The following is a 16,889-nucleotide window of genomic DNA, read 5'->3' as shown; positions in this document are numbered from 1 at the left end:
AAGTCCTTTTGGAAAGGGTAGCATTAGAGTTAGAATGTAAATGTTGGTGAAAATGTAGATATGTTGAAAGGATGCTAGAATATTCTAAAGAACAGAGCAAGCTACCAAGGCGAGCAGTTAAGTATGTCACAGAAGAGATGTTGTAGGATTTGTGGAGGGGAGTGTAGGGAAATAGGATGAGCTGGGTACATTAGGATCAGCTCATGAAAAACCAGCAATGCCAGGACACAGTTAAGCTATGGAGAAGCATGGGTAGATTAGGAAGATTGTTGCAGAGCGATGTGTAAGGTGGACTGGAGAGATAACAAGGGTCTGAGTTATGTGGGGAAAGAAAGGTAGGGAGAGGCCAGACTCAACCAATATCTGAGATAAAGCATTTGTCACAACTGATGGCAGGATGAGGCAGCACATGGGTGTACCGATGCAGCGGGACACGGTGTTGAGGAGCATGGGCGCTGGACACAGATGCTTTGTGTTCTAGCCCTTGTTCTGCCACTTAAACTAGGCTGCATGTCCTTGGGCAAATTGCTTTACCTCTCAGTGCCTTGATCTCTTCATCCAAAAGAATTGGGAACAAAAATCTTGCTCCTCACACCCATATGCTGCGGATTAAATGAGTGAAGTGCCTTTGACACATTCTAACGTCCTCTGACACAGCGTAAATTATTGTGCTCAATAGCTTAACGTAAAAATTGGGTGTTATTATTGAAGGTAACGAGAGGATGAAATGGGAGGATGAACTTTTGAACCAAGTTAAAATCATGGTGTTTACCAGGAATAAAGAATTACACCTGGGAAGGAGTGATCTTTGGTTACTCTTCACAAGGCTGCTTGGAGGGGCTGCAGCATGGGGCCCTTGTTTGAGTAGGACAGGACTGCCCATCTACATAAAGGCCCAGTTATCTAGATCTTGTTTTCTAGTTCCTAAAGCATTAATTTTACTGTCTGGCATTAGCTGCATTAATCTTCACCAATGAGTCAGGAGTACTCCCAAGACATCAGGATTTCCCTACTTCTTTTCATGGGGAGACCTAGGATCAAAGAATTAGGATCATGGGAGACCATCAAACAGATGATGCTTTTAAGAGCAGGGAGGCCATTTGTATAGGCTTGGGCACTAATAGAATGAACATTGAAGATGTTTTATTTAAAAGAAAAGCAACTATGATGTTTTGATTTTAGGTAAGGAATATTGTCTTGTCTGTGTGGGTTTGAGCAGAGTTTGTTCGTGCAGGAAGGACAGGAGAGCCCCAGGAGTGTCCTGAGGCAAGACATCCTGCCTCTTATTCTGCAACTTTGCAGAACTCACAGTGGAAAAGCTTTGCTCTCCTCTGATACCCCATTTGGTGCTCAGACTGTTCCAATGTAATGCATGCATAAGAATAAAAATTAAGCTTTCAAGTGCTAAGGCAGATTTTTAATAAAGAGACATAGGCTTTACCCCTATAAGATTAAACAGTCATCAGGGTTTAAAGGTTTAATCTGTTGGAGTTCAGCCCAGGATGGGGTTCAGAGCCCCGGATTAATTGGATGCAGCCTCAGACTCTGAACATCAGAGCTGGCTGGCGGGTGTGTGTGCTGGTGTGATTGAGTGTGAAATGTGCTAATAAGTAGGAGAGACCTCTCCTTTGCAATGTGCTGCGGCAGGAGAAAGCAAGCTGCCGGCCCCTGCCTCCCTGAATCCTCAGTGGCTGACTGGATACCGCTTCTGGGGGTTGCTGTGCACATGAATGTTTGCTATTGTTCCAGGCACACGTCGGCCTTAAGAAATAGCACAAAACAGGCCCATCCTTATTCAGAAGCCGGGCCCCCTCCATCACTCAAACTGGGCCTTTCAGGTCACATGCCGGAGGCTGCTGCAGACAGGACCCAGCTGCCTCAAATCTGCCGCCTAACGTTAGCTGCGGTTCGAAAATCCTGACAGCACGGGGCTTCCTGGGCTCTGCAGAGCAAACTAGAAAGATCTGGGATCCAGGCACTATGTTCTCTGAAGAACTGTGGCTGGAAAATGAGAAAAAGTGTGCTGTGGTTCGGAAGTCTAAGCAGGGCAGGAAACGCCAAGAACTGCTGGCCGTAGCCTTGGGGGTGAAGGTGGGTGTCAAAGGCGGCTTTCTTTGGCCCCCTCTCAAACTCTTTGCCTGTTCACAGATCTCCTCCCTGGTTCGAAGGGCAGCCCTCACACACAACGACAACCACTTCAACTATGAGAAGACACACAACTTTAAGGTAAGCAAGCCTCTGCATTCCTTTTTCTGTTACAAAAGGGCAGGTGGAAAGGTACAGCGTATAGTTTCCATCTGGTTTCTGACTGTAAAGTCAAGAGACAATTAATTCCTTTGCTTTCCACATTTAGCTATAAGCTTAACACCCATGCTTTCTATCAATTCAAACTGGAGACCTCAGAAAGCAGTCTGCTCAATGCTTATGCCTGGAAACACCTTATCTGGATGTTGACTTAGTTTTGGAGAATTGGGCCCATTGCCACTTCACGTTCCCATGTCCAGTGAAATAAACACAGAGCATGCCCAGTCTCTCTCAGTCAGAGATGTTCTGCTGAGAGCTGAGCAGTACTTTTCCACTCAGTAAAGAATATTGCTGTCTCCGAGCAAGGGAAAACAGTTGCCTGTTTCTCGTTTGGTGTTTTGTCTTTTGTTTTCAGTGATGCTAACTCCTTTCCTTTATGCGTAGACAGCTGTGAAATCAAATAATGACAGGAGATGCCATCCAGAAGCTTTTGTTTGTGCTCCGGGTACGGCTAGCAGGGGGGCACCCTTGGTCACAGCCTTTATCCTGCTCACCAGACCAAACAAAAAGATCTGGAAACCTGGTGAGGGGTTAAGTGGAATTTCCCATGTGAATTTATAAACTGGAAAGACTGCTATCTTCGTTTCAGACTGGTACTTGTAGAAGGGGCCTGCCATCAGAAAATTATGGCCTGTTTCCTTTGCCCAAGTGTTTTCCAAGAAGGGCTGGAAAGGGATGCCGATGCCAAATTGTCTAGCTTGAATTGCAGTTGAGGGGAGGAGAGACAGGTTAGAGTTAGAGGCTTTACCCCAAAAAGTGAGCTGGCAGTTTGAAAGTTGGGGAGAATGGAAATGGAGGATCCAGGAAGAAAACAATAGGCAGGAGAAGCAAAGTGTGAATTGTCTTCTTTTAAAAAAAATTCTTGTTTCCTTTGGGGTCAGTAACCCAAGTGACTCTTGGAATTAGATAACCCTTTTGTCAGAGGTGACGAGGGAAACTGATTTTATTCTGTTGCTTTCCGATCCTTTCTAAGGACAAATATTCATCTATTAAATATACATTGGTGTTAGTTTGGTCTGTTTCCCTGCGTCTGTTTTTAGAAAGCCAGCAGCTCAGGCATTTGCATGCTATAATTGAACTGAGGAATGGAATTATACAGCCCTACACACTTAGCATTAGGGTGAAGAATCGCATTGCATAGGTCCTCTTCTATGCCAAGGCTTTTCATATTTCTCCCATCACTGAATATTGACAGGTCTAATTTGGAGCATTAAATGCCTCCCTTTTTTTTACTCTGTTTTCCATTTTTATCCTCATTAATTTTTTTTGGCCTTAAGAAAGTGTTTTTCTGATTTTTAGTAGAATTCCTTGATTTTTTTGCATCCCGTGGATACACTACTAGTGATGAGAGGATGGATCTTCATGGACTTGTAAATTCTTTTTCTTCCTCTTGAAAATTCCAATTCATTTGGCTTTAAGAAATTGGAATTATGCCGTACTATAATATGTTTGCATGGAGTAGCTTGTCCATGTATATTCTGTGTCTGAGCTTGTGTTAAAAACACACAAATATACATAGTTGATATTTTCAAAACTAATTTCAGTCCTTTTAATGTTAGATCCCTGAATGGAAAATTAATCTTAAGACATTTTAAAACTAAAAGATAGTTAAATCTTATTTTTTAAGTAGTACTGTTGCTAACACAATATATTACTTATCACTGGAAAACACCAGCAGCTCTTTTAATATTTGCTTAAAAACTCAAAAGCTATTCACTGTTACAGCTCTTGAAAGAAGAAAAGGCACAAAATAGAGAAGCTGTTCAAGAGGAGTACACAAGCCAGACAGGAGCATTTCTCTTCCGTGTTTTAAACAGACATCTTTGAACCTTAGCAGACCCCAAGTAGCCGTGACAGTTGATTGTGGCATTCAATGGTACTGTTGGTGCCACTGTCCTTAAGAATGAGTGGCAGGGGCCGGCCGGATGAGGCATCCCCTTTGTCCTTCCTTGCCCTTTCCACCCTCAATCTCCCCATTCCTCACCCGCAACTAACTCTAGGTGGAAACTTTATATGGTTTTTGGAAGAACATTCAAAAAGCAGGCTCAGGCTATAAATACAGTGGCAGGTTTTTAGGGACAAGCCACTGAACTGAACTAAAGGAAGAAAATTCTTATCCTGGGTCCCTGCCATCTGCTTGGAATTTGTGTTTCAGACCTCAATTTTACATTGGCTTTTTATTTACATTAACTTCTAATGGGCTTTATTTGGAAGCCTTCTTGATTTGTAATTCGGGTTAATATTTGAGGCTACTATGTGCATAGCATATATAGTAAGCAGTCAATAAAAAGAACAAATAATCACATTTTCATGCTCATCAGCTAATAGGCTTTGCTAGCTGCTGTCTGCACTTTTTTCTAGAGGCCTCCTACCTGACATTCAAATCTGCCAGTAGAGTTTGTCTTCTTACCCCATAACAAGATTGTTTGCCCCAGTCAGAACTATTACCCCAGGTAAAAAGCCCTTTCCTTTGCTCTGCCCAGGAACTTTGTCAAGAGGAATGAATAGAAACCCCCAACATTCCCTAAGTTGGGACCTTGTGCTCTATTCTCTCAGAAAGCTCACAGTCACTGCCTTTGCTTCTCAAACAAAGCTTGTTGAAGCAAAGTAAAATTCAGCTCTGAGAACAAAAGCTTTGGGAACCAAAGGACAGTTGCGCCTCATCGCATGCAATAATTGTATACTTTTCAACACTGTGTGCTTATGCAATCTTTGCTCATTTAAAGCCTGGATTTCCTAGGGTTACTTGTACCTACTAGGCACTGAGAGGTATTTGTTGGAGGAATGGTGAAATTAACAGACTCCTCTCTAACATGAAAACTGTTTGTCAAGAGAAAAACCACTCGGTTATTTAGCTCATTTTATAACTGCATCTCTGTTTATCTAGTTGATTTAAGGAGGCACTCTGCTGTAACTGGAACAGCTCTCTTTTGAATGGTCCACCCTAATAATACCTTATGACTGAGCTCTGAAAATCTTCAGGCCAGCCAACCCCAGAGGCCCGGCAGTGGGGTTGCTCGGCTTCCTCCCCACACTTAGCGCAGTGCTGAGGTAGCTTTAGCCCGCGTAGTACTCCTGGCCACACCATGTTCTTCCAAAGAGCTCAGCTCTCTCTGCCTCAGTTCCCTCATCTATAAAATGGGAGTGTTGTGAGGTTTAAAGTATACATGAGAGTCACTTATCATGGTCTCTGGCACCTAGTAAGTATTCATTTGGTGTTGGCATCTATTATTATCTTTTTGTGCCTCTCACTTGTATTTTTGTATCTAGCTTTTTCAGTTTTTATTTTCTACCCTCTCTTCTTCATGCCTTTCTTTCATCTCTTTTCTACCATCTCTTTCTTCTTCTCTCATTAATTATATGTAAGAGAAAATGAAATAAAGCCTGATGGTGGTTATTTCCTTGAATGTATTCCATCCTGTAGCCAATACTGGTTTATATCCCTCGTTTGTTTAAAAAGTAAATGGATGACTTAGATGATTTAGATTTAGATTTCACACATTTTTCTCCCAGCTTTTAAAAAATACTTTCTACTAAAGCTGTCATAACAAATGACCACAAACTTGGTGGCTTAAAACAACACAAATTTATTTGCTCATGGTTTTGAAGGCTGGGAAGTCTGAAATCAAGGTATGCGCAGGGTTGGGTCCTTCTGGAGGCTCTGAAAGAGAAACTGCCCTGCAGCTCTCTCCTAGCTTCTGGTGGTTGCTGGCAGTCCTTGGCATTCTTTGTCTTGTAGACACACCACTCCAATCTCTGCCTCCATCTTCATATAGCCTTCTCTGTGTGTCTCTGTATATCTGTCATCTTCTTATAAGGTTGCCAGCCATGGGATTTAGGGCCCATACTAATCCAGTATGATGTCATCTTAATTATATCTTCAAAGACCCTATTTCCAAATAAGGTCATACGCACAGTGACCCAGGGTTAGGAGTGAAGCACACCTTTCCGAGGATATACAATGCAACCCGTTATAGGAACTGTAATTGACATTTTCAGGAACCCTCAATAGGAAGGATCTCTAGCTTCACCCTAAAGGATGCATTGTCAGTAATGTTAAAGTTTACAGTTTCATTAAAGATTTTTATGTCCATGAAAAAAGGTCTTTAGATGTAATCTAATTGCTCCTAAGTGTCAACCCCTTGGTCCAGGCACAACTGCTAATTTCCATGGCTATTGATTTTAACATCTTTAAAGAAAAGTTTTCATGGATTTTTCTTATCAATGCTTCACTGCTCTGATAGAAAGTGGTGAAACTTAGTTATCCTTTGTCTCTTATCTTTACCAAGCATTTCTTCATTAAAAGAGGCACCAAAAAACTTTAAAATAGCTGATGAGCTTCCATTTTTAGTAGTAAGTTGAAAGTGTCTATTTGCTGTAGCTGGTTCATATTCAGAGTATATGTTATACTTTATAATCAAATTTATGATGTAGCTATTAGTTCACACTAATATGTGTGCCTGATTATGCAGGACTGGGCAGGTAATGTGTGAGACCTAGTATAAAATGAAAATGTGAGGTTCTTGTTAAAAAAAATTATCGAGACTTTCAAAACTGTGACAGCAGCACATTAAACCATGCTAAGGACAGGGCTCTGTGCAACCGCACAGGTCACATGTGCCCTGAAGCTGACCCTGTGGTGATGTATAAAAAAACAGGAGTAAAAGACAAGCTTCTGTGAGCACTCAAAGAGGAGGGGGCTCCCTGGTGCTGGGGATCCTGTGTAAGAGGCAGTGTGGTTGTCTCTCAGCCTTAACCAAGAATCCTCATGGGTAGGTGGAAAGTTGGCTGAAGCCCAAGTAGATAAATAGATCAAGGATGGTTATACAGGGGAAAGAAAGAGCACCCGGGCTATGCAAACAACAGGAGTGAAAACTTGGAGTCAGAAATGTGCCAGGAGCGAATAAGGTGCAGGGGAGAGACCTCGGGGACAGAAAGGAGTCCATCACATTTAAATCATCAGCTGGGGTGGGCCAGATGGTGGAAAGATGATGATTCCTGAGCCCTGGAGCCATCAGAGTCTCCTGAGCAGGCCCTTCCCCCACTCAGCCTGCTGCTCCTGTTCCCAGCCTCTCCAGCCTGCATGGGGATCTGCATCACTCTTTCCTACCAACTTCTCTCCCACCCCCATGCACTTCTGGGACTCCCTTCCTTCTTCCCCATATGGAATGTGGATGGAGAGCAGAGGCCCAGAAAGTTCTAACCCCCCTCACTGTGTGTTCCCCACTCCCTTTCCACCCCCCTTCCACCTCCTGCCCAGCCTGTACCAGCTTCCCTTTTCTCCCTAGCGCTGATCACCAGCTGACATCGTACACATTTATGTGTTTGTTTGCCTGCCTTCCCCTTACCAGAGGGAAACTCCCGATGGGAGGGGGTGGGTAGAGAGGGTTCGTGGAGTGGAGATTTTTGTCTGTTTTATTGACTGCAGAAATCCCAGTGTCTAGAACAGGTCCTGGCCCGCAAGCTGTTCATTCACGTTGGCAGAAAGCAGGGGACCGTATCTCCCTACAGTTGAGCTTTCAGAGCCATCTCCTCACTCCCTGCCCTGCAGTTTGCCCTCTTGTGTGGCTCGTGTGTTGTATGCACTTGTGTTCATTGTACTAGAGTCCTTCCAGGGAGTGGGCCCTTGCCAGGGTCATCAGATGGTGCAGGAGAGATGGAGGCCCTACCAGGATGTGTCGGGCCAGCTCTCAATCCCCATTTGCCAGGGATGGTGACTGTGCAGTGCTACCCTGTGTCTGATCCGTGGGAGTGGGCGGGTAAGGGGGAGGAGGGATCTGTCCCAGTTCACTACAGCTGTCCTGTGTGGTGCCTTTCAAAAGTGTCCCATCAGGACATAGGGGAAATGGTTGCCCTACTTACTCTTATATGTCCCCCACTCTGCTGACAGACTGAGCATGCACCAGGAGCACCCCATTCCCATGGCACACCCCATCGCGTGTGCTTTTGTAGCATGCTCCTTCTCAACATGCATCCCCCACCCCATGCTATCCTGGAGGCCAGGACTAGAAGTTCAAGAAGCTGAGAATATGTCCCCACGCTCCCACTAAAACACCTGTCCAGGACGTGGCAGCACCACCACCTCCCAGTTTGGATTTGTGGCTCCTTGATGATTTCTAGGCCTTTCATTCATTTTTGCATTCTTCTCAGTCTAGTGGTCATTTGCTTCGGAAGAAGACTTTTTGCTTCCCGCATGCAAGCCCCTCTCTCTTCCTCTTCCCCCTTGACCTCATAAAAGTGTGTCAGCCCTTCGTGTGATTCCCAGCATTTTGTCTGCCTTGCCTTCTTGTCAAGCTCCCTGGTGTCCATCACCCTTTTCTGTCCATCTGATGCTACTTCTGTGCCTGGAGAACAGGGATGGCTGGATATTGCACCTGCAAATTGACACAGGCAGAAATTGGCTTCAGAATGGTTGGGGGCTTTTTTTTTTTCTTTTAAGTTAGTAATCAGAAAAGGCTGTTTTGTCAGAAACAAGTCTGGAAAGAAAATTCAAAAGAAAGGCGAAACTCATCACCTTAAATATAAAATGAGAGACTCAAAGTGAGACTGGAATAAACAGGTTTGGAAATATATGGCTTTATTAAAAAAAATGTTTCTGCTCCCACAGTGCTATGCAGAGGAGTTGTTTTTGTCTACCTCCTACTTCAGCCTGCTCCACCATTATAATGATTACAAACTCCTTGTTTTCAAGTAATATAACCCCTGGAAACTATCTTAAGCTAAATAGACTATTACACAGGATGGTCTCATAAAGCCTCCAGGGAATACTCAGAACTCAGAGACGGGTGGAAACAGGAACTGGGAGTATACCTGGAGCCAGTTTCTCCCTCTCTTCCTCCTTCCCTCTCTCCTTTCTTCTTTTTCTCCTTCTAACTCTCTCCCTCTTTCTCTCCCCCTCCCTCCTTCCTTTCTCTCCCTACTTTCTTAATGTCTTCCTTCCTCTGTCTCTCCTTCTCCCTCTCCTTCCTCCAGAGGCATCCAGTAGAGGCCAGGTGTGCTACTAAACGTCCAGGACAGGCCACCACAACAAAGAGTTATGCAGCCCTAAATGCCAGTAGTGCTGAGATCGAGAAACCTCACCACTGGCAATGGGGAGCCACCCGAGGTTTTTGAGCAGGGAAGTGTCAAAAGGATGTGGGTGTTGATGTGCTCATAAACCTGACCAAAGTTAAATAGCATGAGAATATCTTACTTTATGCAATGGGGAGACTCCCAGAAAGCTTTGAGACAATCAATATTTTAGAAATGCAATCCTATCTTAAACTAAAGCAGCTGCTAATGAGAAGTCCAGGGATCTGTGGTGCCGGGTTTGAGAAACTCAGCTCTCCTGCCCCATCTGCTTGGCCAGCCTTTCAGAGGGAACTCAGAGTCTCTGTCATAGATTGATTCACCTCTGCTGTGTTTTCGTACATCTGAAAAGGGTCACTTCAAGGTTAGTACTTCATCTGGTCTTGCAAAAGGGGAGAGTCCAAAGTTTAACCTAATTTTTCATATGAGATGAATGTCACATGGTTGTGGGAAATACAGTAAATTATAGGAAAAGTCCTTGGCAGAGATCTGGAAGCCCTGACTGTGCTGCTGACCTGGGTGACGCAGGATAGGCTGACTGCCCTCCAGCCTCTCAGTTAGCCCTGGGCAAAGGCTAGACTAGACCTCCAGAACCCCGCCACATGTAGCTGGAAGGGACTTTAGCTCTCTCTTCTGTGAACATAAAGTAGCTAAACAAACAAACAAACAAACTGCCTCTGACCCAAAAATTCCTTTTCAAAGCAAAAGAATAAAATTCTGATTTTTAATATGAATAATAAAATGACAAATTGAGGCAATAAGGTTTCCATCTATACCAGTGCTTCTCAATAAAGGAAACTTCACCCCCCACCTCCCCCCCCCCACCCCAACGACCCCTGGGGGACATTTGTCAATGCCTGCAGATATTTGTGATTTGTCCCAGCTGGGAGCGCTACTGGCATTTAGTGGGTGGAGGCCAGGGATGCTGCTAAATATCCTACAATGTACGAGGCAAACCCCCACAACAAAGAATTTTCCAGCACAAAATGTTAATCAGTAGTGCCAAGGCTAAGAAATCATGATGTATACTGGTAAGAAAAAGCAAAATTCTCAACTGCAGCATGTCATAAACAGTACTTCTCCTTCTTACAGTTTAGATCCCAGGCTGAACTGATATTAATACATTTGGGTGGTGTCTACTTTGACCCATCAAAACATATCTGGTATAAAACCACTAGAGAATACTGCCTTCCAGATTCAGCAGATATGAGACAAATAACATCCTGTTCATTTAGAAAGAGCTGTGTTGAGGGATACTTGCTAAATGCCTGAGATCTTGCTGGATGACTCTTCTTGCTCTTGTTTTTACAAAGTAGCCATTCCTGGGCTATTTGTCAAACATACCTTATCTCATGTAATATCATCTTTTTTGTTTGGTGTGGTTTTTGAATTCCAGGCAGACCGTGCCTAGTATAATAGTCTTGGACAGACATTCTTCCTGTCTGGAGTATTTTCTTCCTGTCTAGAATATTTTAGTTACTGCCCTAAAGTTTTCAAAATGTTCTTTCTCTAAAAAGATATTCTTGCAAATCAATGAACTTCAGAAAATGGAAAAAGCTGACCAGTGAATTTTAAGATATGGTGTATTTCAATGAAAGAGTAGGCATAATAAGTAGAAGCCAAATAAAATGGGCTCAAAGCATGCCCTCAGCATTTACATGTAGCTTTCTGTCTAGAGATTGTCCTTGCGGATCCAAAAGAAAATTGAACAATATATTGGTCATGAAAATAAACAATGGCCCATCACCAAAAAGGAAAGTAGGCAATGGGCCTAAAATAATGTTTAACTTTACATCCCTGCTCTATTCTCATTTTGTTTTATTTTTTTGGGACTGTGTGGGGACACTGGGCGTTACTTGCTCTTCGAGATGTCTATGCATTTATTTGGCTGGACAAATGAGATCAAAGGCAGTAGGGATACTTGTTGGGAAAGGATGTTGGTAAATATGGACAGTGATAATAAGCATTAAAATGCAATCCTGATGTGTTCAATTATTTTAAAAATATTGGCAAAAAAAGTGAAATTTTAGAAAATCTGTGATTAGCCTATCCTGTTTTTCCTGAAACAATAGGCCAGTTTATATTTTGTCAATATGCATTCTGTCCATGTGTAGTAAACATGTAGCCACTCACTTAATTTCTAAATATCGCATTTTCATTTTTACCCCAAGATATAGGGACATTTAACATGAGGTTATTTCATCCACTCAAGATGTTTCAGAGAACAACGTGATGTCATTTTTTTTTTTTTTTTTTAAACACCATTTGCCAGAAAAGAATGCCTTTCAAAACCTAAGCCCACCTTCATTGGCCTTTGGTTATGCTGTTTCCTCTTCTGTAAATGTCTTCCTCAAGTCATCTGCTCCCCAGTCTACACCATCACTTCCCCACCTGCTCTATCTTTCCCAGGCTGGTGAATTCCTGTCCATCCTTCAAAGCCCAGTTCAATATCCCCTTCCGCAGACTTCTAGGAAGAATTTATTATTCTCTCCGTTATACTACCATAGGATCTCTTACATGTTCTGCTGTATCACCTGACACATAATTGCCTGTTTATTCTTGTAGATAATGAGATCCTTGAGTGCAGGCAGTTCTTATTCCTCTGATCTATTTCAACTTTGTATATCCGAGGACTAGTACAAGGCCAGGTTCAAAGCAGGCAATCAGCATGTAAATATCAAACAAACGAGTGAGTTGTTTGATAGTTGCTGGAAAGGTGGAAATAAGATGAAAATAGGATATAATTCATCTGTCCGACATCCTTCCCCCATTACTTTGTGATGCCACTTCTGAGATATACCAAGTATCCATATATGTGATTTGGTTTCTTGTCTTTCCAACGTATACTACTGGTACCAAACGTACTGTACCAAACATACTGGGCTTTGGCTCTCTATTTGAAATGTTATTGTATTATATTCAGAATATGGTATGTATGGTATCAGTTTTTTGTATATGTTGAAGCTTAATTTGTGGTCAATTGATACGAATATTCCAAGTGGTTTTGAAAAGTGTGTGTGTTCTTTGAATTGCTGGATATGAGATCCCTTTTGTATTCATAGATCAACTTTAGCGATTTGATCTACTAGTTTCTGTGAAAGATGTCAATATCATTATGATTGTGGATTTGTCAATTTATCTTTGTAAGTCTTTCAATTTTGCTTTATATTTTTGAGACCATATTGTCATATGAAAGCTCAAAATTATATCCTCCTGGTAAAAATAAATCTCTATTATCTCTATCACTAATAATGCTATAATATATAATATTTATATATATTTGCTCTATTTTGGGTTTCTATTGGCTAGTTTGCTGGGTATGTCTTTATTACATTTCTCTCATGTTTTAGTTGTGTTTCTTGAAAGGATTTTTAAAATGTTATCTAAAAATCTTTTTTTGTGATGAATTAGAGCCACTTATTCTGATTAGAGTTGTATAAGGATTTTTTCTATAATCACTGTACTTCTCTATCACATCTTTTTTCTCCTTCCCTGCTTTTTATTGGTTTAATTAAACCTATATTTCTTTTTCCTTTATGTATTTGTGTGTGTGTGAGAGAGAGACAATCTTAGTCTGTTGTCCAGGTTGGAGTACAGTGGCGCCATCATAGCTCATTTTAACCCTGGACATGTGGGCTCAAGCCATCCTCCCATGTCAGTCTCCTGAGTAGCTAGGACTACAGGCATGTGCTACTATGCCCAGCTAAATTTCAAACTCTTTTTAGAGATGGAGTCTCACTATGTTGCCCAGGCTGGTCTCTACCTGGCCTCAAGTGATCCTCCTACCTTGACCTCCCAAAGCACTGGGATTACAGGCATGAGCTACCACACCTAGCCATATATTCTTTTTGATTAATGGATTTCATCCCACCCTTTTTTAAATTATCAAAAATTTAATATGTGCAGAATTGACTTAAAATATTCTTCAGTTAATTAGTAGCTCTTCTTACATTTCCCAAATTAAAAGAACTTTAGACTTCTTCATCCCCTTCAAACTTCCATGTCATTTTTTCACCCCGTGTATAAGTCCCCTACAATTAGTCATCTTGTTATTGTTGTATGCATATAGGGCATGATTAGATTGACCCACATTTACCAGTTTTCTTGCTCACCACTGCTTCTGGAAATCCTTCCTCCTAGATTCAATTTGCTTATCACTGAAGTATATCCTTTAGTATTTCTTCAAATGAGGATCTGTGATTGGAAACTCTTGACATTTCTCTGAAAATATCTTTATTTCACCCTTGCTCTTAGATGATAATTAGCTGGGTATAAAAGTTAGGTTGGCAATATTTTTGTCAGAGCACTTTGATGAAATTATTCAATAATCTATTCATCTCTTCCTGCTGAAGAAAAGTCTATTTTTACCTATTTCTGTCCTTTCAAAGATAACCTGTTTTGGTTTTTCTTGTTGTTTTTTTAGGATTTTGCTTTGTCTTTTGGTATTCTGTAATTTCAGTATAATCGGCATAGATACAGATTATTTTTATTTATCTGGTTTGAGTCTCATTTAGCTTTTTTTAATCTGAAGATTTTGTGTCTCTTACTACGAATTCTGGAAAGATTTCAACTATTCTTCTCCTTAAATATATATTGCTTCCACAGATACCCTAAACTCCATCATTTCTCAACTTCTGAGGATCATCACTCCTTTGCTTATCTTTTCTGTCTTCTGCATTTCCAGTCTCTGACCTATTGTATCAATTTCATCAACAAGTCAACTTGCCCTGGTGTTTCCTATCTTTTAAAACAGTCCTCCCTTGACTCCACGTCTCCCTTGAACTATCCTCTATCTCTGCTGAATATCATAGCCAGCCTTCCTGATAGAGGAGGTACCCACATATTTCTCTACTTCCTTACCTTCTTCAGTTCAGTTGAGTCTTACTTCTACCCTCAGCCATCCAAAGAGATTGCTCTTGCTAAGGTTGCTAATGACTTCCATGTATCTGAGTCAATATTTAGTACTTATTTCATTGAACCTCTTACCAGCATTCAGCATAATTGACCATTCATTCCCTAAAACATTCTTCACCTCTTGGCTTCTGGAACACTTTGTTGGTTTTCTCTAAATGTTTGAACACTGAGTGCTTGGGGATGAGCTCTCTTTTGTTTTCTGCTCCCTACCCTTAATATAGTCATGTGCTATATAACAATATTTAGGTCAACAATGAACCACATATATCATGGTGAACCCATAAGATTAAAATGGAGCTTCCCTATGTAAGTGTACCATTTTTTATCCTTTATACTGTATTTTTACTGTACCTTTTCTATGTTCAGATATGTTCAGGTACATAAATACTTACTGTTATGTTACAGTTGCCTACAGTATGTAGTAAAGTGACATGCTGTAGAGGTCTGTAGCCTAGGAGCAATAGGCCATACCATATAGCCTAGATGTGTAGTAGGCTCTACCATCTAGGTTTGTGCAAGTATGCTCTATGATGATCCCCCTCAATGATGAAATCACCCAAGGATGCTTTTCTCAGAATGTATCTCCATCATTAAGTGATGCATGACCATACTTTTTATTCATTCACACAATTTTAAATATCTATTCATCATAGATAGTGAAATTTATACCTCTGGTCTTTGCTCCTCCTCTGAGCTCTCAAATTATGAGTTCCTGCTTGACACTAACACTTGGATATCAAAGCAGCATTGAACCCTAACCCATCTAAAATGGAATTCTTCACTTTCTCCCCAGAAGAGTGTCTTTCCCATCTCAGCAAATGGTATTATCATTTACCTAGTTCCTAAGCTAGAATCTCAGAGTCATTCTTGACTCCTGTCTCCCTCAAAGGCCCACACTTCTTCTATTATCAGGTCCTGTAAATTCTGTCTTCAGAGTATATCTCAAATTCTTCCACTTTCCATCTCCACTGCCAGCATCCAGATGTTAGGCTCTATCGTTGTTCAACTAGACTACAACATAGTTTTCATATCTATGCCACTATTAACACCCTCTCATTCATTTTCAACAGTTGTCAGAATACTCGTTTAAAAAAATCTATGTGAAGTCCTCCAAGAACTTCCTACTGTACTTAGATTGAAACAAAATCCACACTCATGAATAAAGCCTTTAAGGCCCTGTGTAACTTTTCCTATCCTACCTTCAACTTCATCCCAATTCCTCTCCCCCCAATTTTTGGTGTTCTGGCCACCCTGGCCATCTAGTTCCTTCACCACACCAAGTTCTTTTGCTCCTGCAAGGCCTCCATATATTCCTTCTGCTGGGAATGATCTCTGTCTCTTTCTCTTTCCCTGTGGAAGAGAACTGGCTCTTCTTTTCCATCTGGTCACCTTCCAAAAGAGGCTTTCCTGACCATTCTGGATAAGGTTGGGCCCCCACTTGGTCTCTCTAGTAGCAGCCTCATCTTTTTTTCTTCTGTAGCCCTTTTTATACTTTTTTTTTTCTGGAGTTGCATTTTACATATTATTTTATTATATTTAATTGATCTTCACAGCAGATTAACAATTGACTTTGCTGCCATAATTAAGAGCATTTCTAGTAAAATATTAAGAAATGTATGATTGCTGAATTTAGAAAATGTCCAACTTTAGATAGGATACGTTACTGAGGAACTCTTTTAGTACTGCGTTCAATCTTGGTAGGCCTCTAAGTGAATTACGACATTTGGCCCTGTAAGTCCTTCTGGGATGAATTCTCTGCATTCCTATTAAAAATGCTTTGTCATTTCTTAGGGTCATTCCCTAGAAAAATGTTGAGAAATTTTGGGCATCATTTTCAAAGCGGGAACTATATAATAGGCAGTTTGTGTGTGATAAACTGAAATACCAGAAAGACTGCTATAACTTCGCTTTATTACAGAGTCATAAGTTGCTCTTTTTTATTTATTAACTAGCTTATCTTCTTTCTCTGCTTTTACTCATCGGTTTCCTTAGAAGAGATCCAGATCCATTTTGTTTGCCTCTTTATGTACACCCAATTACTAACATGTATGAATAAACTCAAACTGAGGCTCTTTTTTTCTTAAGTAGAACTCGGATGAACGCCTTTCCAAATTGTGACCATATTCGTCATCCTGCTTTTTTGTTAACTAAAAGCAGTTTGTTAAAAAAAAAAAAAAAAAGAAAGAAAAAAATTGTGTACATTTCTTTTGTTAATAGAGGTTTATGACTTTGAAAGGCCTTCTATAATGTTTTATAATATTTTAACTTTGTAAAAATTCGGGACATTTTCGTGCACATTTGTATGCCCCCAATAGACTGCCTATGGTCATTTTAGATTGACCGTGGCCACATTTGCTTCTTAAAGCTCTTTCGTGCCAGTATTTTTGCTTTGTTTTGTTTTTATTTTAAATCATAATTTAATACAGGAGGACCTATGCCTCAATAATCAGATATAAGACCATCCTTACTTTGTGATATTCAGAATATTTAACCACTGGCTGGGAGCATCAATCAATGAGACCAGCACTTTGGTCAACCAGGAAAGATTTTCAGCTTACTTACCTGAAGGCCACACCAAGTCCTACTGAATATGGACACTATCT

At 41.1% G+C, this 16,889-nt stretch overlaps 1 protein-coding gene across 9 annotated transcripts in view; it reads left to right on the top strand.

Moving 5' to 3' along the window:
• CHN2 (chimerin 2) overlaps nt 1-16,889 on the top strand; it is a 328,135-nt gene that overhangs the window by 292,402 nt on the left and 18,844 nt on the right. For 5 of the 9 annotated variants that reach the window (XM_055293563.2, XM_055293565.2, XM_055293564.2 and 2 more), the window contains one exon: nt 2,149-2,226. In XM_055293563.2, coding sequence (XP_055149538.1) covers nt 2,149-2,226 — 78 coding nt within the window. Of the gene's footprint in view, nt 1-1,776; nt 2,227-16,889 lie in introns of those variants that run through there. The other 4 variants (XM_055293571.2, XM_055293570.2, XM_055293569.2 and 1 more) reach the window with 4 other exon arrangements.

The sequence above is a fragment of the Symphalangus syndactylus genome, chromosome 9 (genome assembly GCF_028878055.3).
Source record: "Symphalangus syndactylus isolate Jambi chromosome 9, NHGRI_mSymSyn1-v2.1_pri, whole genome shotgun sequence".
NCBI classification, from domain to species: domain Eukaryota; kingdom Metazoa; phylum Chordata; class Mammalia; order Primates; family Hylobatidae; genus Symphalangus; species Symphalangus syndactylus.
The sequence above is the reverse complement of the archived record's forward strand: the minus strand, read 5'-3'. Positions and strand labels throughout refer to the sequence as shown.